At 37.8% G+C, this 24,407-nt stretch overlaps 1 protein-coding gene across 1 annotated transcript in view; it reads right to left on the bottom strand.

Annotated features, from left to right (window-relative positions):
• Positions 1–24,407, bottom strand: part of LOC105387629 (inverted formin-2) — a 101,733-nt gene that overhangs the window by 14,845 nt on the left and 62,481 nt on the right. The window contains exons 5-13 of the mRNA XM_048622330.1: positions 7,284–7,392; positions 6,634–6,714; positions 6,113–6,272; positions 5,062–5,095; positions 3,388–3,526; positions 2,713–2,892; positions 1,679–1,787; positions 570–793; positions 81–185 (exon numbers count right to left, since the gene is read on the bottom strand). Of these exons, the coding sequence (XP_048478287.1) occupies positions 81–185; positions 570–793; positions 1,679–1,787; positions 2,713–2,892; positions 3,388–3,526; positions 5,062–5,095; positions 6,113–6,272; positions 6,634–6,714; positions 7,284–7,385 (1,134 nt within the window). The 5' untranslated portion in view covers positions 7,386–7,392. The remainder of the gene's footprint in view (positions 1–80; positions 186–569; positions 794–1,678; positions 1,788–2,712; positions 2,893–3,387; positions 3,527–5,061; positions 5,096–6,112; positions 6,273–6,633; positions 6,715–7,283; positions 7,393–24,407) is intronic.

Here is a 24,407-nt window from a genome sequence, read left to right as displayed (position 1 = left end):
AAAGCTATATTAGAATTAATAAAATGGTGGTACTTGGGCTAAACATAATATTTAGAAAGTATTGTATGATAAAATTTTACCTGTTGACAAAACAGTCCTTCGATCTCGGACCAGTCCAACTCAGCTTTCGGTGAATGTTTGTGGCTGGACGCCACCAGCGACCAGATGTTGTTCTGGCCAACCACCTGAAATATTCAATAAATTTAAGGTTTATATGGATGTTGGGCAACAATAGAAAGATACATAGAAACAATTTTTAACCGACTTCGAAAAAAAATGAGGATGAACATACGTCTATATGTATGTTTTTTCCACAATAACAGGATATATTATGAGTAAAATACAAGAACTCATCATAACCATAACGATAAATGTGAAACATCTAAGATGATAGATGAGGATGCAGTTCATCGCAAATAATTTTCCGAACCTTGGGTAGGAATATTTTGAAAGACACATTTTGCTTTTGGCACTTATGTAGGTTGCATGCCTACATGTTGAGGGAAAGCTAAGGCATGAAACTTATCAAATAAGTTTTCTGCTATGAATAATTAAACCACTCCACAAACCTTATTATTAGGAATCTTGTTCCAGTTGATCGTCTTCATCTTGGTTTTCGGTATGGGTGTTTCCTGCTGCGGCAGTTTGACGGTGACGGGCGCGGGCGGGGGCGCGGCGGCGGCCGGCGGGGGAGGGGGGCAGGCGGGCGGTGATGGCGGTGAGGGGAGTGAGGGCGGCATCGGCGGCGCGGGGGGGGAGGGAGGGGCTATGAGAGGTGGTGGCGGTGGCGGCGCTGGAATAGAATTTAGACAGGTATAAATACTTGCAAGACATTTTCAACATGCGGCTTTTGCGGAAACAGGCATATGGTTTAGTCAAGGTCGATACTAATTAACCCTTGGAGGTATCTGCATTCTGCACCTAGTGCAAGAAATACTTAGTTATGTAAAACCAGTGATCTTTATAAAAATCTTGGGCATTACAACACCAAAACTTTGGCACATGCTAAACACTGTCAAGAGTATGTCGAACACCTACTCGTAATACAAATACATCTTTCAAATTCATGTTTTATGTTTTAATAGTAGTAGGTAGCTTCTGTTTTACAATGGGTGCCTAAAACATTGACTTTTGGACTTGCGAAATACGTAAACCGCTAGAAGACAAAGGTCAAATGATAATGGTGATATAAATCGAGGTGCTAAATGCAAAGTGACGATAAATGTCACAAAAGATTACACTAATGGTTCTCCTAATGCTGATGTTGATATTATCTACCATTACATTACGTATAACGATACTGGTCTTGAAATAAGACATGATAATAGAGTGAATTATAAGTTAATGCACCTGGTTCACTCAAATGAACTGCTTTTGTAAGGTTTTACCTAGGAAAATATACTTAAAAACCAAATTGTGTGTCGATAAAGAATTTAAATGATCACTCGAAATCACACGAAAGGCTACCACAGGTTATTATTCTGTGTCACAGGGCCACAGGTGACTGGCATATAAGGATATTGTAAGGGAAGGATGGAGAATTGACGACTCTGTTACTATAAATCTATATCTATTACAGGGAGATAGAATGAGACCTTTACCTACTTTCACAATTTTTTATGTATTCACTAAGTTGTTCATAAGTAGGTACTTCGTTAACAAAGATTTGTCGACATACCAATAGGCGCAGGCGGCGGCGGCGGCGGCGGCGACAGCGCGCGTTGCAGGCTCTGCTTGCGTCCAGCTGTGGAGACGTCCCGGTGCTGGCACGTGCAGCCCACCTTGGCCTGGAAGACGGGACATAAGGAATTTATTAAGATATAAGGGAAACCCGTCATTATTTTGATCACATTTAGCGTCTATCGCTAGGTATTATAGTCTCACCCGATGAAAGATACAACTCTCTGTGCTCGGCTTTCTTCCTTCAACGGCTATCAGCTACCTGTCTACGGTTGTCAGTTATGCTACATAAAGCCATCTCGTTACATAAATGGCTATAGATTTTTCAGTTATCTGGGCTCTGGCTCTGGAAAACTTCCACTGCTGCTCGCAGAGCTGTTTCGGCACTTTTAGTCACCTTAACGATCTATAGGTATACACAAACTTGGATCCTGTAACCATTTCTGGTAAAAATACATTATCTTTTCTTCTTTAGGTATCATCTCCTATCGGATGTTAGCAAGCATTTGAGTTATTGCCTCTGAAAAAGACCTATAAGATACCCAAAGTATCCAGTCTCCCTACCTGAACACTAGGCGCCCTCAGCAGTTTAGCAGCATCCTCCCTGGTCTCCAGCAGCGTGGCGCGGTGCAGCAGCGTCTCCGCCGTGTCCCACACCACGTCGCTCATCGCCTCCTTCGGGTCTATCCGGAGCAGCTAGTTCAGGATGCTCTACATCAGCGGTTATCGATTCTTCAGCTATCTGGGCTCTAGCTCCGCAAACTTCAATTGTTTCTTGCAGATTTGAAGAGCTGTTTCGGCACTTTTATTCACCTTTACGCAACAACCCTGAACCCTTTATTCTTATTCATAATACCTACTTCTTCGTAAGCTACCATATCGAACCAAAGGTTAGCAGTCGTTTTAGTAAATGCGTCTGAAAAACGCCTACAATTTGTCCAGAGATCCAGTCCCCTTAACGCAACCATCCGTACAGAATCTTGTCATCCTTGGCAACCTACAAAAAGCGCTCAAAGTTACCAGTCTCCCTACCTGAACGCTAGGTGCCCTCAGCAGTTTAGCAGCATCCTCCCTGGTCTCCAGCAGCGTGGCGCGGTGCAGCAGCGTCTCCGCCGTGTCCCACACGACGTCACTCATCGCCTCCTTCGGGTCTATCCGGAGTAAGTGCTGTAAGATGCTCAGGAACGGGATCTCTTGGGGCGTGTCTGCTACCTGGAGAGAAATATATGTGAGAATTGAGAGAACCTTGGGATTAAGAAAGAATCAGAATATCAACTAGGGTATGAATATTAGATTATGATAATATGTAGGGCTCTAAGTTTAGATAGTAAGTCCATTTAGATGGGGTAAGACGATGTGAACTAAAGTCAAGCGCAGGCATGTTTCGATGCATAAGTTTTTCCAGAAGAACATCAGAATTTACGATCAATCAGCACGATACGCTGTGAGTGCGATTTCTTACACATCGACTCTCTCAAACTTTATCTAGAAATAAACAGATATTTACAAGTAAACACCACCAAAAATCCAAATCATCAAAAATCAGCTCCTACACATCTTCCAAACCAGAACCCCCAACAAACCTGCTTCAAGATCGCGTAGAACACATCGAGATGCGAGTTGAGGTTGATGCCGCCGAACAAACCTGCTTCAAGATCGCATAGAACACGTCTAGATGCGAGTTGAGGTTGATGCCGCCGAACAAACCTGCTTCAAGATCGCATAGAACACATCTAAATGCGAGTTGAGGTTGATGCCGCCGGGCCCGTGCGCCTCGTCGCTCTCGCGCTGCTCCTCGAACACGTCCAGCTGCACGCCCAGGTCTGAATGGCCGCGCGCTTCGTGCCTGGTGAGGGGAACCAGGGATCAGGGATTATTTGTCGGTTACGCTCAGTGGAGTACACTCTCTAAGACGAAAGCCGAGCCACGACTCGTGAGAGGAACCAGGGGTGTTCAGGGGAGTTATTTGTCGGTTACGTTAGTTAAGCCTAGTCAGAAGCCTTCGGTTGAAAACATCTGACTGTCGGGTTACCCACTTACCCGGCAACTCTCTCAGCACAAGCTTGCTTGTGTTGGGGTCCACCAACCCGCAATTATTAACTATCAAACATGTCTGTAAGATTCATACTAATCACGCCAGTTTCGTCAGATAAACAATGCTGCTGGATTGTTGATTGCTATGTGTGGTGGTGTAGCAGGTTAGAATATCTGACGTATCTGATCTATCTACTGAACTACTTACTTATGTCTGCTAAACATATAATTTCGATAATAACGAAAATCAATATAATAATAAACATCCTTATAGTTAACATTGCCTCTAATGAATCATCACACTAACAACATAATTGCATTACCATACCACTTAAGTAGTATTGTCAATCTTGATTAATATCTGCTATTTAAATTGACACATTGCAATTATTGTCTCCTTCATCGATTCTATTCCGATTACATCACTCCATCATTCAAATCCATATTAGGAAGAAAATATTACCAACCGCAAAAAACTTGTCCTACTGGCAATTTTATGCCATTGTATAATATCACATAATAAGCCATTATGTTCGCAAAAACTTTATTCATTAAAGATGCAAGATTTATCGGATAATCAACCTTTAGTTTGCGTTTTATTTGTAACAACTGCGATGAGCAAAAGCACGTGTGCCTAGTTCAAAGTTTCTTTGTTTATCAAGGCTTTAGATGTAATACGGGAAGGGTATTGTGGTTAGCAAGAAGTGTACGATAATCTAAGTAATGGTGGACGTCCATATAAGGGTGACGACGGATGTCTGGTGCCACCCACGCAGGTTTAGTGAACAGGTTGGAGCGAAGGACACGGGACGAGAATATAATTTGAAAGCCGTTTGAAATTGGACCTGCTTACAGATATTTGAGAAGAATGGTCAGAGAACAATTTGTCACAGCAATATAAAAGCAATGCTTGGTTTGATTTCGGTAATTCGAGCATAATTAGCTAGCCTGGCTGGTCGTTTAGGAATAAGTATCAATAATACTATAATGCTTGACAAAAAATCCTCTAAGTGGTCATTACAGGACCACTATTGTCAACATGCTTTATCTTTATAACAACATTCTTGTCCTGTTTCAAAGGATACACATATTCAAACATCATCAATCATAAAGTCCTTTTAAAATTCCAAGATCAAAACTGTCACTCAATACGAAAATAAAATTTTACGACCATAACCGTATCAATTTCTTTGTCCACTTTAAGGTCACTTCGTTATAGGTACCATAGCAGATTACTGAAGCAAATCAATCTGGACAAAAACATTGTACAAAAACTTTAATGCGTGGCCTTGGCCTAAGTTAATTAAAACTTGACAATTAAAGTTACAAATAAGTTCGACAACTCACCTTAAGTTGTTCAACGTGGGTAGAAGTCCGAGCCCTGAGGAACGCATAAAAAGATTATTAGTAACAATATTACTGTGTGACGCATACGTTTTGCGAAATAACACGTAATGATCATTAGGCCTGGATGAATCAGCTCATTTTCTTATTTTAAATGCAAATCTGTGGACATATGGTGATCCAACGAAGAAAACAGCTCTATGAATTAATACAAATAAAACACATAGTTCTGATTGATTGAAGGGTTTGATGTGATATGACCAATGAATGGTAAAACTAGCACTAGCAGAAAGCTCCTGACCACTAATTCTTCAGTTGAAAAATAGCATTTTTGGTCACAACTACGTTAGCTGATAATGGTGATACTGATCATGATACATGAGACAAAATCGTTAAATCGGCAAACTGATAAAAAGAAACACAAGATTGATTAATCTGTAAAAGTATAGCTCTTTAGGTCAGAACTAAGTATTCTAGTAATGAAGACTCTAATGAAACATGAGAAAAGGTAACAGAACTCATATCTTAATGAAAGAAAACTACCTAAATATATCCTGAAAACGAGGGCTGGCATGGGCCGCATTTAAGACATGACAAAAGTTTTGCATCGCGCTCACTCACATTGCGCAGCCTCAAGAGCAAGCTAAACGGAGAACATTTTGTCGCGTCTTAATTGCGTCTTGTCCTACCCTTCTATTCTATTCTCTGTGGGGGTGTAAGTACCTGCACCTGGCTCTCTCGAATGGAACCTTTGTGCATATCCCCAAGGTCTAAACTGCCTTCCTAAGCTTGGACCATTTCCCACCACGCTGGTCCACTGCGGGTTGGTGGGTTCACATATCTAGATGTGCTAAATCTAGATATGCAGGTTTCCTCACGATGTTTTCCTTCACCGTAAGAGCGATGGTATACATTGTACTTAAATTCAGAAAAGAACTCATTGGTACATGTCAGCGCCGGGATTCGAACCCGCACCTCTGGCATGAGAAGCGGGCGCTTACCCGACTGAGCTACCACCGCTCTTCCTACCCTTTCTGAAAGCCTGAATCCTTACCGATGAACTCATTCCGCACGCGGATCCTATCGGGCAGGCGCGGCGCGGAGATGATGAGGCAGTTGATGAAGGCCACCAGTGCCGTCTTGTAGTCCGTGGTGGACGCGGACTTCAGCTCCTCCACCACCACGCTGAGGCGGTAGCGGGAGCCTGAAAGGGCCTGGGGGAGGAATTTCAAAGTATATAAGTGAGTACGTATGGTAATTTGTGGTATTATGTTATGTAAGGTTGGAAGTGAGGGTAGATGTTTAATTCGGGGTGGGTGGAAAGTAGATTTGGTAAGGAGATATGTGCTGGTAATGTAAGGGTAATGTAAGGGAAGGAACTTTGGATCACATTGTGATATGACACAGTTGCTGTAGATTTTATAGGAGATATTATGAATAGGGATGCTAAAAAGGAGATCCCTGTGGTGATGATGAGTCAGAACTGTCAGAAGAGGAAGGTCGTCACTTAGGGAACTTCCAAATAAGTTTTTTTTTATTTGTATGTAAATTAAATTTGAAAATCTAGGTGCACACCTTATACCGGTCGAGAGTGTCCACAGCCCGTGCGTAGCCATCAGCATTGTAGACACACAGCGCAGATAGAAGCTCGAATACCTGAAGTTACAAAGGGTAAAAGTTATACATAAAGTAGGTAACTAAAATACACAAGGATAAAACTAGCAAATTTTTGAGCTGTAGTTTACTATGTTTCCTGCTGCCGCTACAACGTTTCATTAGCGGCGCGACGTAGATAAACGTCACCATATCACGAATTGCCATTAATGCGGCGCTGTGATTGGTGGAACGCGCATTAAACGAGTTTATCGACGTCAATAACGAACCCATGTAGCGGCCGCTGGTCACTTCCTTATCTCTTCAGTCTCACCTGCTTCTTGACTTGCTGCATGCATACTTCTCTCATTCTGTCCCACCTCCTCATGCATCTCCTCTACAAGAGTAACAGAGACACACTGACCTGCTTCTTGACGGGCTGCGCTGGCGAGGCAAGTACCGCTTCTAGCTTGCCCGTATCCTTCTGTCCCCCTCACTCCTTCACGTTATCTACAAGAGTGACAGAGACACACTGACCTGCTTCTTGACGGGCTGCACCGCTGGTTTCTCCATGACCTTCTGTCCCACTCACTCCTTCACCTTAGCTACAAGAGTGACAGAGACACACTGACCTGCTTCTTGACGGGCTGCGCGGGCGAGGCGAGCGCGGCCGCCAGCTTGCCCGCGTACTCCGCGTGCTCCACGATGTAGTCCAGCCCCACGCGGCTCTCCATGCCGACCCTGGGCCGAGGGGAAACGAGGGTCAGTTAGATAGGTAGGTAGGTATGTGTTCTTTAAAATAAAAATAAAAATAGTTCCACTGATAATGGCATCAAATTAATCTTAAATAATAACATTTAGTTCTAAAAAATGGGGTCATTGGGTTTTGTTGTTGGGGACATTTTGTAAGTGGAACTGTTTCATTGCTCGTGAGTTTAAGTAGGTACTTCTTTTATAAAATCATGTTAGTAACTGTTCTATTATTTTCTTTGTGGGACTGTGGGCCTGCACCTAGCTAGAATATAAATTTTCAAGATCTAAACTCCCTTCGTAATTTTGGTCCATTTCTTACATTGCTGGTCCACTGAGGGTTGGTTAGTTAACACATCCATACCTGCTACTGCTAGATCTAGATGTTTCCTCATGATTGTTTTCCTTCACCTTAAGAACGTTCATAAATATTGTACATATTTAAATTCCAAAGAATTCATTGTTACATGTCAATGTCGAGAATCGAACCCGCATCCCTGATGTAAGAAGCGGGCGCTTACCTGAGTTGAGGTACCACGACCGCTCTCGTTGATAATTATTGGCGCATCGTTATTTATCGATCGGTAATCTATTGAATATTCATTTATAAATAAATACTCAAGTTATATTTATACTTATGTTCCTATTCGCTAAAAGGACAAGACTATAAAATTACAAATTTATTGAAGATCACTACTGCGCATTTTGATTTTTATCTCATTTTTGTAATTGCTTTGATCCATTAACAGACATTTATAATGTCGTAAAACATAAATATTCACATGATATTTTAGTACTAGGTACCTACCATTGAGGGTTTATATTTATATAATTGACGGATAATAATTTATTTAATAATAAATTATTTCCTATGTAAATAAAATTTCGATACCTTTTTGGATTATTTTTCTCGTTAGACAAATACTTAGAGGTATGTTCCTTGATTTAGATCTACCCTAATTAGACAAAAAGCCCTCAAACGGAAATTAGTTTGTAAAAAATGGATGATTATCAAATTGTTTTTATATTTATATGTACTATGAATTCATAGTACCTACATAGAACTTTGACTACAGCCAGCCAGGACCAAAAGTTGTATTTGGAATGGGAAGCAAGAAATTCTCAATTTACCTCTCTTAGCAGTATTTTAACTGGCAACAGATAGTTTATGCTAATTATATTCGCAGTTTGTTTATGTTTATTATCTCGGCTGCTCGAGCGTTTTACAACACCTAAAGTATCTCATTTGGAATAATTAAGAACTAGTTCTAATCGTTAATATAATATTAATCAATGATTTTATTTCAGTGAGAACAAAAACTGATCTAAACGCAAAAATTTTGAAAATATTCATTGTATTGGTTTTAAGTAGGTACCTACCTACTTATAAGAAAAACGGCGATACGGCTCGCGACCTATCACCTGAGTACAAATGTACAGCGAAAACCGGGTGACTCTGACTACCCCTTCTGGGATTATATTCATGAGCATAATTATGTAGTACCTAATAAAAGGCAAACAATTTGAAAAATTATATATTTTCAAATAAAAGCTATACTTAATAGAAGTCTGCAGTCATAACAAAGTGCGTGACAAACGAAAATTGGCAAACAAAAGTTCCTTACTTATATTTTCACAAAGGCCCGTCAAAATATTCCTGATAAATATCAAATCAATGATTTCAAATCAAAATTAAACTCTATTGTGGCGGCATAAACTTGAGTTTAGATTGATTGCAAAGCATAAACAATTGACAGCTGTTGATTGAAAGAGATGGGGAGAGTGTTAATCTGTCATATTGCTTTCTTGTCACGTCTTTAGTGCTTAAACATCAGGGGTTCGCAACTATCAGCTCACGATTTAAAGTTTGGTTTTGTGAATTTATGATTAAAGAATATTTCAATATAAAAATAAGTAAGTATGCGATGGTATAAAATTGCAAATTATACTGTCTAACAAATACAACCAGTCTTTAAAAAATATGTAGTAATAACCAGTATGCTGCACAGTAAGCATTAATTAAAATACGGCGTTTTACGTAAAGTCATAATCTTATGTAGTTTTTAACTACGTAAATAACTTTAATTGTATGTTGTGATAACCATCAAAGGTTGTCGTATTATCTTGTCATCGTAACTATAATAGGCATAATTATAGTTTAGTTTACATTTTACCTGCCTATCGAAGAATCTAAAGATATAACACAGTGACACAGTGGGACTTCGAACATTTTATAAATTGTATGGACAGTAGACGTCTAACTACTCATGATGAAGAAACTTTGAATTGTGAGTATTATATATAAATATACCTTTTTCATATAATAAGTAATAATTATTCCTCCAGGCGATATGCAATCGTAATTTGTACTTATTATGAACTGAAGTTAGTTAGTCATAATGTAGATACTATAGCTATGCTACTAATATTATAAACGCGAAATATTGTAAGTACGTATGGATGGTTTTTGTAATTCTTTTACGGGAGAACAAACAAAACCAAGTGTTCACCGCCCCTGACGTTTAGCTTGAACCGGAAGACGGTAACATTACGATCGCTTCTTGGAGCATGTGGTGACATACAAACAGACAATCGTAATCGTAATGACAAACTTATGAGATAGGTACCTAACGATCGGTCTATTGATCAGTAGGATCACTGTTGCCCGGTTCTACCTTTTTTGGCATAAGATTTTTTTGCCTAATCTCGTATTGCATAGTAACGTTTGGTCAAAGTCTCGTTACGCCAAAAATCGTATGGCATAAATCTCGTTTAGTAAAAAGTTATTTCGCATAACATTGTTTAGCCTAATAGTGGTATGGCCAAATCTTGAATAGCCTAATAATGCTATGGCATAGTTTTATACAAAGTAATAATATTCGTTTGGCTTTAACTTTGACGGAGCGTCTCCCTACATAGCGCAAACTGGTGCCTCGTATTGTTTCCGCTGTTTGGAAAACACTCCGCTCCGCTTCGCTGCGCTCCGCTTTGGTTTTGATGAACATGTGCACCTAACACGCTCCTCCTCGCTTTGCTCGTCGTCGCACCTATTTTTAGGTTTCGATCTGAGGGGGTTTGTAATAATTATATCGGTCGTTAACTTTCGATTTTTTGATCATACAATATCATGATTTTCGGAATGTAGGAGAAAAATACCACAATTTGTACATTTACTACATACTTAATATATTATTATTAAGATAACATTAGGAGAAACAAGATTATACATAGGTATAGACGAACATAAATTTGAGCAAACGAAACTTAGGTGTTTAAAGATTGTGCCTAAAGAGTTTTAGACGAAACGAGCCTTATGCCACATAAGTCTTGGCAAAGTGATGGTTTGGCCAAAAAAGTTTAGACCATACGAGTTATGCGAAATGAGTTTTGGTCAATAAAGATTATGCCAGATGAGCGGAACCCCTGTTGCCCATTTAGTTTCTAAGTACATATTCCACACCACAACATTTAAGGATATATTTATTATTTTGTGTACTTATAGGAAGTTGGTAGACAGATAACTGACACAAATTGTTAACTTCCCGTCTTTAGAGCGAAGGTAAGCTCTTGGAACTTTGGCAAAAGTTAAAACTACACAATAAGTATAACTATTTTCACTTGAACTGACAAATACAGCAGCCTTCTCAAAGGACACAAATTACCGTCCCTTATCCTCGAGGTCCTATCTCCACAGACAGCCCATTGCCAACAATAATCGTGTCTATTACACGCACATAGGACCTGACAGTGGAACGTACAGTGCCTCCTGTTTGACATTGGCGTAAGCTACAGGAAGAAGCGGTTCCATACCATCAGAAAAATCTCGAATTATATTTCTCCAGAATTAAAGAAAAACCTTACATTAAATCTTAAAGTAGTGTAAACAGACCAAACTAGATGAGTGTGAACTGGGGCCTTGATTCTTATTGGAACATAGAGAAGTACCTACAAGCAGCGGGCTGACAAATGCAATGATGATGATGCTAAAAAGTGTAGAAAATTATAAAAACGAATAGTTTTATCATAGTTTTTTACGATTTCCGGCTTTATAAATACGACGCGGATTATCGGGCCTACGTCAAGATTCAATACATTTTAATCGGATTAGGTTAGCTATTTTTTGTATTTATTCATGTACACTGTCTTGATATAGACTAAAGAGTTATTATAGTTGGAATGTTATCTTATCTGGAAGATTAATTCTATTTAGGGCCGATTTTTCAATGCTCAGATAGACAGATAGATAGCGTTTATTCGACAGATAGCGAAATATTACATTTTTCAAATGTCAGATAGAGCTTATTCGTCCAATAACTCAGTTAACTGGAGAATATATCTATCTGCTGCTTGGGCCGCCAGATAGGGCTTATTCGATTGATAATTTGACATTTGAGGTTATTGTAAGTTCTTTTTTGCGTTTATACCAATTCTAAACTACCGAGCCCAGAGAATAATCGTCATTTTCAATGGATATTTTCGATGATATTGATGATATGGCGATCGAAGAAGAGGCAGTAATGAACGAATATATTAATCCATTTGAAAGGAAAGTCACAGTCGTCAAAACGAGGCCTGATCATTATAGTATGGGGGATGCAAAAGAATTTCATCGCCGAAAGGCACCAGACTAGAAACATTATGTTGATTTATTTTATCAATCATTAATTTTATAAAACAGGAATGTAGCAGCACTTCCTTCATAAAAAAATATTAAGGTACATATAGTTTTTCATTTTACGATAAGTAGGTAACCTATGCTATATATAAGTATCTAAGACATCCCTCCGGCTTGGCGGGATGATCTTCAATGTCCAGTATTGGACTGCTATAGGCTGAGGAGAAAAGAGAGAAATCATCCAGTACTTGATAATAAAACATAGGTGTTATAATTATTTCTTTCAGTTTTTATTTGTTAATTCTAAATTAAGGATATGTTGAATGGTAATGTTGCAGCAAATGCCTAACACCTTTTCTTCTACATCGATAAATGGAGGTGCATTTGAGGGCCCACCTCCAGTTTTGTACATCTCCTGCCTTTGCAGGGAAGACTTCTTCTTCATTGTTTTTTTGATGCCCTCGTACTTTAACTTAAGGGTTTTCCATGAGCGGACAGGACACTTGTGGTTATACCACTGGAGTTAAAAGAAAACTTAATTTTCTTCCATGTAGTCTCCTTATCTTTATTTGTTGCAGCATCGGTCTTTTTATTTTCTATGACATGTTTGAATTTTTCATTTTCATTTTCATTTTTCATCTACCAAACTCACTACACAGTAACTTCAGCATTATTAAAAACGCTAAACGCTCTCTTTTTTGTGAAACCATTGTGATTCAAAAATAATAAATTTAAATACCAAAATCAAAATAATCAAACGAAACAGTCAATGAGGCTTGTGGCTTGATTGCTGTTTGCTTGACAGTGATAGTTGACACTGACAATTGAAATAGTAGTCTGTCCTGCTTTAGCACTAGTGTCTGCGCATATACTTGTTTCATCTCTCCTGAGTTCAAATAGAAAAATCGGTAAGATAGTTATCTATGGAATAAATCACAATTGAAAAATGGTTAAGCAACTACCAGGCCGATAAACAGCCAAATAAAATTATTCGTTAGATAGTTATTTGACGTTTTATCCTGGCATTGAAAAACCGGCCCTTATAAATATTTCAAGATTGTAAGTGGCATAAGCGGTAAAATTAGATTTTATAATTTTTACAATAAATATTTTACCACACAGTCATTGTTTGATTGTGACACCCCAAAAATGATATCACTGGCTAAGTTATGCTTGAAATATTTAATGCTAGCTATTTTTAAATATTGAAAGTTCTAGATACTGTAGCACCAGTAAAAGTTATAGGTACTTTTACTTCTTTTGAGTTATGTTTATGATACTAAGCTTGCAACTTGCACCAATCGCAAACCTTCGGCCACATCGCCCGGGTTCCTATGATAATTAAATAGCATTGTGGAATAAATTCTAGACGTCTGTCCGGTAAAGAAATGCCGTGTCCGGAACCCGCAGTATTCGAACAGGTAGACAGGGCCTCAAGTCTGCTAATGAATGTCGGCTCAATGCTGTGTCGTCTGAATGGTTTTCCGACTTTAGGTATCTGTTTTCTCTTGGTTAGTGAGTCCCAGTAGTGAAATATGAAACACTTAACACTTGTTACTGTTTATTAAAGTTAGTTCTTTAAAAAAGATGCAATAAATGTTTCCTAAAACGCAGATAATGAATACCTACAGTGCGAAACCCATGCTGCCGACACACAACTGTGCCGCCATTCTTTAGCAGACTTGGGGCCCAGCTCTCTGCGAATAGCTTGCAATCATGGCTCTATTACTGCAAATAGCTGGGATTGTATTAGGCCAGGTCTAGTGTTTATTGCCAAATAGGCATCCGGACTATAGACAGTTCAATTAAATTGCAGTCATTCTGCATTATGTTGTAAAAAAGTGTTTTAATTAAGTTACAATCAATAAGGTGAGCTGATTGCGATGATCTTACAAGGGGCAGCTGATTTTTTTTTTGATTTATTTGTGGTTGTTGTGAGTCAAAAAAAGATTATTTATATGAATTTTTGACATAGGTCGAGCTAATTCTGAAAAACATAACGTCTACAGACTCTTTAGCCTTTTTGAGCTCTTTCTATAAATATAAAATTTAATTAACTTAGGACTCAGATTAATTATGAGTGGTACCAAGTCCTAAGTGTAACTCTTATTAGGTACAAGTAGGAATCAGAATTACCTTGAAGGCTGCCACCTACACCTAACGCAGCTAAGAGGATAAGTACATACAATCGATTAACTTTAGTTAAGTAATGTGTTACTAGCTGACTTTTAATTAATTACTAAAAAAAATATTCGTTTTGTACGGGCGGTCTCGCTGTTTTTCAATTTTAATAATTGTAAAGTAAAAATGTAAATTATTTAAGTAAGTAGGTATGTCTAGGTATATTGAGCAATCGCTAAACGTAATTAAAATATGTTTTGACAGATATAATATAGGCACTCGTAGGTACACTAGGTACTCTTATTGCGTTGTTTTATAAAATACTAGCTGTTCCCGCGCGCTTCGCTTCGCCTTAAAAAGTTTTCCCGTGGGAATTCCGTAAAAAGTATCCTATGTTCTTTCCCAGGGTCTAGACCGTATGTATACCAAATTTCATTCAAATCCGTTCAGTAGTTTTGGCGTGAAAGAGTAACAGACAGACAGACAGACAGACAGACACAGTTACTTTCGCATTTATAATATTAGTTAGGATAAGTTAGGATACTAGCGGTTCCTGCGCGCTTCGCTTCGCCTTAAAAAGTTTTCCCGTGGGAATTCCGGGATAAAAAGTAGCCTATGTTCTTTCCCAGGGTCTAGACCGTATGTATACCAAATTTCATTCAAATCCGTTCAATAGTTTTGGCGTGAAAGAGTAACAGACAGACAGACAGACAGACACAGTTACTTTCGCATTTATAATATTAGTTAGGATTAGGATTAGATAGCCAGCTCTAACCAAGTATTTAATCATCATAAAATTCACATGATACTTAATAATCATAATTTTGATATTTGATTGAAGGCATCAAAAATGATTTTCTTATGAAATATCGTATATCTAATTTACTTTTAAGTTGGCAGATCCGAATGTCATGGACGTACGATAAGCTATAATGTTGTTTCCTAATCTTCAATAGATTGTGTGATAGGTACATGGGAATTCAATTATACCAACGAACGAACATATATTATTGATACTTAATGTTGAGACAAGAAAATATAATTAGTCAATAAAAGATCAGGGACACCATGTTTTATCATAATTATTATCTACTTACTTACTAGAAAAACATAAACACACATTAGTAAAAAAACACAATAAAGTTTAGTAAAATTTCATAAAAATAATTAAGTATTTGAATAAAATCGGTTAATATTTACTCACAAGCTCACCACCACAGACACACTTATAACTCTGCTCAGTTAACTTATGTTGGTTAATACAAAAATAATAAAAAGGAAACCCTTTTAAAATGTATTCCCATAATCCTGTTTTGAATGCATTTATTATACCTTAATCCGAATTAAGTACCTACCGCTGCCTGTAACACAAAACAAAAAAAATCACAGCTTTTTTCCACTGATCGGTCAGAAATCATAATAGACATTTTGCGCATACGCCTTTACATAAATTCTGAAGATAAACGTCGTGATCGTATACCTTTTTTCGTGTAAGCTTTCAAAGGCGTGTGGTACGAGTCAGCTACCTGGTTATCTACCCCAAACAGTGTGCTTACAGTGGTTGACCCGCGCTGCCCATATCGGGAGCAGGCCGACCTTGCCAGTGGAAAGGTCATCGGAAACTGGTCGCAGGTTTGTTTTTAAAAACATTACAATATTTTCGTTGAAACCCGTTCCGGCAGCGCCTGGGATGTTGAGTGTAGAGAAATTGTATGTTCATTTTTATTATGAGTTTTTTGCCACCGAATGTCAGTTGTTTTCTCTCAATCTCTACCAATCAATTGGCCACAAGAATTTGCTTGCTGTTACCAGTAAACGTTTGTAACTGCCTAGTTTTTTTTTCTGAAAAAATACACACATTGAAAGCATAATTAAATGGATCCGTAATGTTTCCATTGAAATCGAAATATTTTTTCTTTATTTTAGATTCCAATTACAGAAAATTAAACCTAATTCGATCAGTTAAAGCTGATTGGTACCAAATTGCCTGATCCTTAAATTTCTGCTGACCAAATAATAAAAAAGCAAAATAAGACGGACAAAGACTGTTCGTTAATTGAGTCATTTGATTAAATCGATCCAGTTATGGCTAAATTGGAGTCCACCATATCCGTTACTAAGTATATTTGTGCATAAGATAAGTAAATATCCAAAAAATCCACATACAAGAAAGCAGAAAGACTGTTTCTCATAATGATTTCAACTCTGTAATACCAAAGCGGCAAGTTTCCTGAATGACTGGGTAGGAAAAGCTCCTCTTCATAGTCTATTTAAACTTTTCAGGACTAACAGACACAATGTACCTAATGCCTAAAATACTCAACGCACAATGGCACCACCTACTAATAATGCGATCTGCCTACCTCAAAGTGAAGTTGCAACTAGTTAACTAAATAGGCTAGAGGAAGCTATTTATTCTACTCTGCGCGTCTGTCCCTAAACCTGGCAGATCCTGTAAGTAATTGTTCATTGTAACCCAATACCCCTTTAACTGGTCAGTTAGTCTTACTGAGACGATAACCCACTTTTAAAGTACTTTCCATATTTTTACAGAGCTGGAAGAATCACTCCCTTATACTTTCATCAATCAATCGTTACAAAAGTGGTATAGTTACTTACACGAAATGGGGTGATTCAGTTTCTTCAATTTAGTTTTAAAAAGTTGTTTTAGTTAAAGCAAAAAATATATAGGTACAGTATATTTCACATAGAATTATATTATGAGTTTCTGATATTACTATATAGTCATCCAGTCTCATCTCTTCGGCTTATCAGGTATACTCGTATTAACCTTTTTTCAAATGCATCGTAAGTATTCCATGCAACATTTTGTTTGATGCTTTTTATCCTTTTGAAACCACCGTTTTTTTCGCAATTTCAGAGTTGGTCGCAGTAATAGTGAACGTCGTTCAATAGGTCGGGTACATTGCCCTGCCTTCGGGAGGTTCACTGATGAAACTCATTCACTTTCGCATTCAGAACATTAGTATGGATATGGAAAAATATGGATTGGTGCAGTCTGGGAGATACGAGCAAGAAAATCGCTCGAGTTAGCCAATCAGCGCCCCGGGCTGCGTACAGTCGCGCGCAAAGATCTACACACCGTGATCGAAAAAGAGGGATATTATAAATTTGAAGTGTGCTTCGGTCTGTTGCCACAATATGTACCTAAATGAAATATTCGTTTTTAAGGAGTGGTTGTAAGATTTGATTGAGAATGTGCTCATTTAAATTTTATCAAAATCGTTATTTTGGTCATTATAACTTATTGTAATAAAATAATAAATACAAAGTCGGAATAGTCCACAGTAAGTTGAAAACGGTTTGTATTTTTTTCGAAATGTATCAGAATAGCAACTTATTTATTACTTGGTACGTATTTAAATAACTAACAATTATAATCAAACGAAATAACTTGTAACTTGTAATCGCAGTATCCTTATCCGTGTATAGGTTAAAACATGCTCAAACCAAATCGGTATGAAATATGGCGTGTAATTATAATGGAGGAAAACACACTCTTGTATGAATTAATTTATTTATCCATGAATGGGTTTAGCTACAAAACATTATTATTACATAGGACTTAATATGCATTACATAATAAATCACTTTTGTATAACACTGTAACTTGTAATCCCTCCCTGATGGATGTAAACAACGTTTATTTTATTTTATTTAGTATAAAATTACATTTTATTTAGAAAGGTGCTCATCAACTCCAATCTGACATAAAATATGTAACTTGTACTTGATCTAGCAGCCCTTTCACAGACTGATACGGCGATGTCTACGGCGGCGGAACAGGCCTAGGGCCTTTTGGCAATGTCTGGATAATGGCCACCTGTGGGATAAAAGACAAGCTCCCTGTAATTGTGTTTTATTCATGTCTTTCATGTCTTTTATCCCACATGTTCGTCGCGACAGTACAGTGGGACCTAAAAGGCTAGGTCACAGGTCACTTTCACTCGGGCAGGCGAATGCCGCTTTTGTCATCGCCTGCACCCAGAGCTGCGCAATACTCGTGTGGGAATAATAGGTTACTTATGAATACCACTCGGGACTGTAAGAGGTGATAGACTTAAAGTTTGTTGTGTGTGTATGGGTTCTACCTTTTTTGGCATAAGATTTTTTTGCCTAATCTCGTATTGCATAGTAACGTTTGGTCAAAGTCTCGTTACGCCGAAAATCGTATGGCATAAATCTCGTTTAGTAAAAAGTTATTTCGCATAACATTGTTTAGCCTAATAATGGTATGGCCAAATCTTGAATAGCCTAATAATGCTATGGCATAGGTTTATACAAAGTAATAATATTCGTTTGGCTTTAACTTTGACGGAGCGTCTCCCTACATAGCGCAAACTGGTGCCTTGTATTGTTTCCGCTGTTTGGAAAACGCTCCGCTCCGCTTCGCTGCGCTCCGCTTTGGTTTTGATGAACATGTGCACCTAACACGCTCCTCCTCGCTTTGCTCGTCGTCGCACCTATTTTTAGGTTTCGATTCATGGGGTTTGTAATAATTATATTGGTCGTTAACTTTCGATTTTTTGATCATACAATATCGTGATTTTCGGGATGTAGGAGAAAAAATACCACAATTTGTACATTTACTACATACTTAATATATTATTTATTAAGATAACATTAGGAGAAACAAGATTATACATAGGTATAGACGAACATAAATTTGAGCAAACGAAACTTAGGTGTTTAAAGATTGTGCCTAAAGAGTTTTAGACGAAACGAGCCTTATGCCACATAAGTCTTGGCAAAATGATGGTTCGGCCAAAAAAGTTTAGACCATACGAGTTATGCGAAATGAGTTTTGGTCAATAAAGATTATGCCAGATGAGCGGAACCCGTGTGTATGTGCAGTACTGAAACGGATTGGTCGAAATGTGGTAATTTTGTTGTTTGGGAGACTGAAATTTGTCCTGCAGAATTCTGGGGTGATTTATGCCTTATATTCACTGAAAGCTCGGTATCATAATCGGCAAACTAAAGCCAGTTTAATAAGGATTTCCAAAAAACATTGTAAGTGTGTATTGACTCACATAATATTATATGGTTTGACGGACACAAAACCACCTTTTTCTCTTATCACCATTGCGTTACCTTCACTTAAACACAAAAGGACCTTATCACCATTATTTATTCGTTTAAAATAGGTGTTTTATCTAAATTGTGACTAAGTTGTAGCTAAGTATGGGGCCATCAGGATGCGTAAATGGACTTAAGGAGGTTAAACTGTTGATCAAAGATTGGTTAAATTTTTAATAAGAATTAGTGGTATGACATGTTATTGAATTCGATAACGATTTAAATAGCACTCTGTGTAAAGGTACCGACCGGATGGTGCAGTGGTTAGATACTCTGACTCTGACTGGGCCGAGGTCTCACAGTCTGTCTGTCTGTCTGTCTGACTGTTACTCTTTCACGCCAAAACTACTGGACGGATTTGAATGAAATTTGTTATACATATAGTCTAGACCCTGAGAAAGAACATAGGCTACTTTTGATTCCCACGGGAAAACTTTTTAAGGCAAAGCGAAGCTCGCGGGAACAGCTTTCTAATATAAGATACTTAAATTATTTTCGGACATTCGACATTAGGACTATAGACATAATCAAATACAACAGGCTCCCCCTAAAGTAGTTTGTTTTGCGTTTGTATAATGTAGATTTATATTCAAATCTTACTCGTACATAGTGTGTCCACATGAGACAGATTTCAGATAAGTAAAGTTACTTATCCTGCATATAATATGAGTGTCATTCTCCATAAACGTCTGTATGTGAGTGACACAGCGGACTCCGGAAATACCGGAATGCTCGATGCAGCCACGCTGTGGTCTGAGACACAGGACACAGCGATATTTTGTTCTTTTTGTATTGAAATGTACACTTACAGTGGGACTGGTTCACAAACTGAAGGTCACTCAGCGAGCTATGGAAATAGCTATGCTTGGAGTCTCTCTGAAAGATCGCATCCGGAACGAAGTAATCCGACAGAGAACTAAAGTCACCGACATAGCTCACCGAGTTAGTAAGCTTAACTGGCAGTGGGCTGGTCACATCTGTCGAAGAACCGATGACCGATGGGGTAAACGTGTTCTGGAGTGGAGGCCGCGACTAGGCAAACGCAGTGTGGGACGCCCTCCGGCTAGATGGGGTGACGACTTGTGAAAGGTGGCTGGTTATGATTGGATGCGGAAAGCTAAAGATCGCATCCAGTGGCGTGCTTTGGCAGAGGCCTACGTCCAGCAGTGGACTGCTATAGGCTGATGATGATGATAGGGCAGGTATGTTTAAATACATTCCTCGTGTTAACTTGATGTAAATAAAGGAAAGGTTATAAGTTTGATAGAGGTTTGACCTATGGGTCTGTCACAACTCACACAGCCACTTAGCTAGGAAATGGATAAATGGATTACAAACTCAACAACTTTCTGTATTGGACCAACTTTAATATGGAATGTAGATAAAAACGAATTTTTTTAAGAAAGCCAATTTAATCTTTTATTTCGTGTAATTAAATGTAAAAATAAATGATGGCCCGCCATCTCCTAAACCTTGCAGCCTCCACACGCGACCAATGGTCGCCCCAACACATTGACCTTGATCAGTCGCGCGACCGATCGGGCGAGCGATCCGCCGACCGGTCCGTGATGCAATCGCCCACTGCCCGTGTTTGTGGAGCGCCTCTAATGAACCCGGGGTACAGGCGGCGACACTATCCCCCTTATTCATAGAAAAGTTACAAATCGTTTTAGCTTATGAACTGTTTGTCCCTCTCTGTCAGAGAACAAATTGTTTCTTAACACTCTTTACAGAGAGGGACAAAACAGTTAAGTTGCTAAAACGTTCTGTAACTTCTCTATGAATAAGGGGGTATATTTATTCAGGGTTCCGCTCATCTGGCATAATCTTTATTGACCAAAACTCATTTCGCATAACTCGTATGGTCTAAACTTTTTGGGCCAAACCATCACTTTGCCAAGACTTATGTGGCATAAGGCTCGTTTCGTCTAAAACTCTTTAGGCACAATCTTTAAACTCCTAAGTTTCGTTTGCTCAAAGGACAAAGGCAGGGTTCTAAGGACGATTTGTACCACTATGGAAATGACGGGTTCCGTAATGAAAGTACCATGATTAGAGAGACACTGTACAGGTACACAAGTCAATTAATTACTAGATTTTTAGAAGCTGGGAGAAAAGAGAAAAACGGAAAAAAATAATCTTTAAAATGTAGTCGCAATGGAACGTAAACATTCATACAGGAAGAATGGAACGTCAAGTGAAGTAATGTTTATGCCAAGTACTCTATGATTTACGTCATAAATGTCTAGGTTGGATCTCAGTATAATGATAAAAATTGACAAACCAGAGCAGAAAAATTGAAATGATAAAAAAATGTGTCATGTCAACAACTAAACGTCAACACCATGTCATGTCAACACTTGAACAACACAAGACGAACAACGTGAATAATAATTTGATAATAATATGTTAGGTATATTAAGTTATATGTTTACGTTTAATAAATACGGGACGTGCAACGTACATAATAAATATAATGATTTTATTAATATTATCGACTAGATCAGGCTACTACTTTCATCATGGAATAATGTTATACTTATCCAACTTCTGAAGTTTTAAATTGCCATTCCGCAACAGGGATCTGCTATGCCATTTCGAAATGCTATTTGTAAAGGTTCTACTACCTATATGGGTATGCATTTGGCGAGTAATGTAATGAAATAAAATATACTGTTTAAAAGATCATTGTTTTATTTACATAACATAATAATTTGCCTGGAATCAACTTTAGGAATTTTATGTTCCTATTACCTACTCTATTCTATTCTCTGTTGGGGTGTAAGTACCTGCACCTGGCTCTCTAGATGTGCTAAATCTAGATAGGTACGCAGGTTTCCTTCACTGTAAGTGTGATGGTATACATTTTAATTAAATTCAAATAACACATTGGTACATGTCAGCGCCGGGATTCGAACTGCAGAACGCAGTTGCTCTTCTCATATTTGACTTAGGTATTTATCATCCTATGGTTCATAGAAAATATTGTCAGGATTTTGCGTGTTCTTGTTCTGCTGCTTCTGCAGGTTCCTGATGAAGAAGTGGGACGGGAGCCTGCCGGGGAGGTGGAACAGGAACCGGGTCTGGTTCTCCCCTTTGTCACATTTGTTCTATATCTTCAGCAGTTTCAGCGGTATTCAAAATATTAAATAATTAGGTTAGGTAATGGAAAATGAAATAACAAGTACTATGACAAGATTGACAAGCAAGATTCAGTGTTATTAGATTTAAATATTCAAAAAATATCGATTATAGTGAATCGAATAAAGAGAAAAAGAAAATGGTTTACTATAGATAAAAGTCTTCAAGACTTAAATATAATGATATTTTATAAACCAAATGTACTAGTTGTGGCACAAATAGTACCAGAACATGTAATTTATTGATAAATAAAATATTTTTTGTATTTAAGAATGTATCGATATTTCTATTCGATTACTTTTTTGCTCGGATTTGCTGGTAATATTCCGAGGTCTGGCACCACTGTTGTTACGTTCCTTTCTCTATATGTTTGTTTTTACGTTCCACTATGCTTAGATTTAAATATTCTTCATTTATCATTTTTTCTTTTCCCCCGACTTCTAAAAATATTGTAATTACTGAAAATACCTTATCTACACAGTATTAATAAATGGTGAAAACATGGTTCTGAAACGCGCCAAAAAAAAGGCGGTACGCCCACTGCCGTTCTCCTTTATGTTCGTCTATACCTATGTATAATCTTGTTTCTCCTAATGTTATCTTAATAAATAATATATTAAGTATGTAGTAAATGTACAAATTGTGGTATTTTTCTCCTACATCCCGAAAATCACGATATTGTATGATCAAAAAATCGAAAGTTAACGACCAATATAATTATTACAAACCCCATGAGATCGAAACCTAAAAATAGGTGCGACGACGAGCAAAGCGAGGAGGAGCGTGTTAGGTGCACATGTTCATCAAAACCAAAGCGGAGCGCAGCGAAGCGGAGTGGAGCGTTTTCCAAACAGCGGAAACAATACAAGGCACCAGTTTGCGCTATGTAGGGAGACGCTCCGTCAAAGTTAAAGCCAAACGAATATTATTACTTTGTATAAACCTATGCCATAGCATTATTAGGCTATTCAAGATTTGGCCATACCATTATTAGGCTAAACAATGTTATGCGAAATAACTTTTTACTAAACGAGATTTATGCCATACGATTTTCGGCGTAACGAGACTTTGACCAAACGTTACTATGCAATACGAGATTAGGCAAAAAAATCTTATGCCAAAAAAGGTAGAACCATTTATTCAGTATCCCGGACATCCAGCGGCCGTTACACGGGTTCGTTATCGACGTCGATACACTTATTTAATGCCCGTTCTACCAATAAAAGCGCTGTATTTATGGCGAATAGAGATATATACGTTTATCTTCGTCGATAACGAACCCGTGATACACTGGTACAATAGTTATTTTCATACAGATTTTTAATAGTTTAGTTAGTAGTATACCTTGCACCTCTACTCCCATTAATTATGTTAAAATTGTCTCTTCCATCCAAAGGTTGTCTGGTAGAGATTGCTTTAAGCAATAAGGCCGCCTTTTTTGTACTATTTTATGTATATAAGTTGTGAATTGTAATGTGTCTTTAATGGTGCAAAATAAAGAGTATTCTATTCTATTCTATTCTACTATTGAACACTTGAACAGTCCACAGCTGTCCGTAAACCTAGTTTTCATATTATCTACCTATCTCATATTATAAAGATAAGTTTAAAATCAAATTAGTATATTTTTTAAAATAATATAATAAAATGGGATTTTTAACTTGGCCAAGGATAGGGTAAATTATTTTAAAATTGTGTCTTCTATCCAAAGTTTGTCTGGTAGAGATTGCTTTACACAATAAGGCCGCGTTATTGTACAATTTTATTAAATAATACATATATTTCAATTTTATTTATAAGTTGTATTTTTGTAATATTTTATTTCATGGTGTAAAAAAGAGAATTCTATTCTATTCTAAATATTCTACTGGATTATTAGATAGTGGCGCCGCCTGTACCGCGTGGGCGCATCTTGATTGAGGGCTGCGAAGTACAAACATGTGTTTGAGAGTCTCACTGTACTCACTTATAATACTAAATAATGGTAACAAATCGTTTTAAGATGGACACCATTCATCTATATTCCGAC

The sequence above is a fragment of the Plutella xylostella genome, chromosome 7 (assembly GCF_932276165.1).
Source record: "Plutella xylostella chromosome 7, ilPluXylo3.1, whole genome shotgun sequence".
NCBI lineage: Eukaryota > Metazoa > Arthropoda > Insecta > Lepidoptera > Plutellidae > Plutella > Plutella xylostella.
The sequence above is the reverse complement of the archived record's forward strand: the minus strand, read 5'-3'. Positions and strand labels throughout refer to the sequence as shown.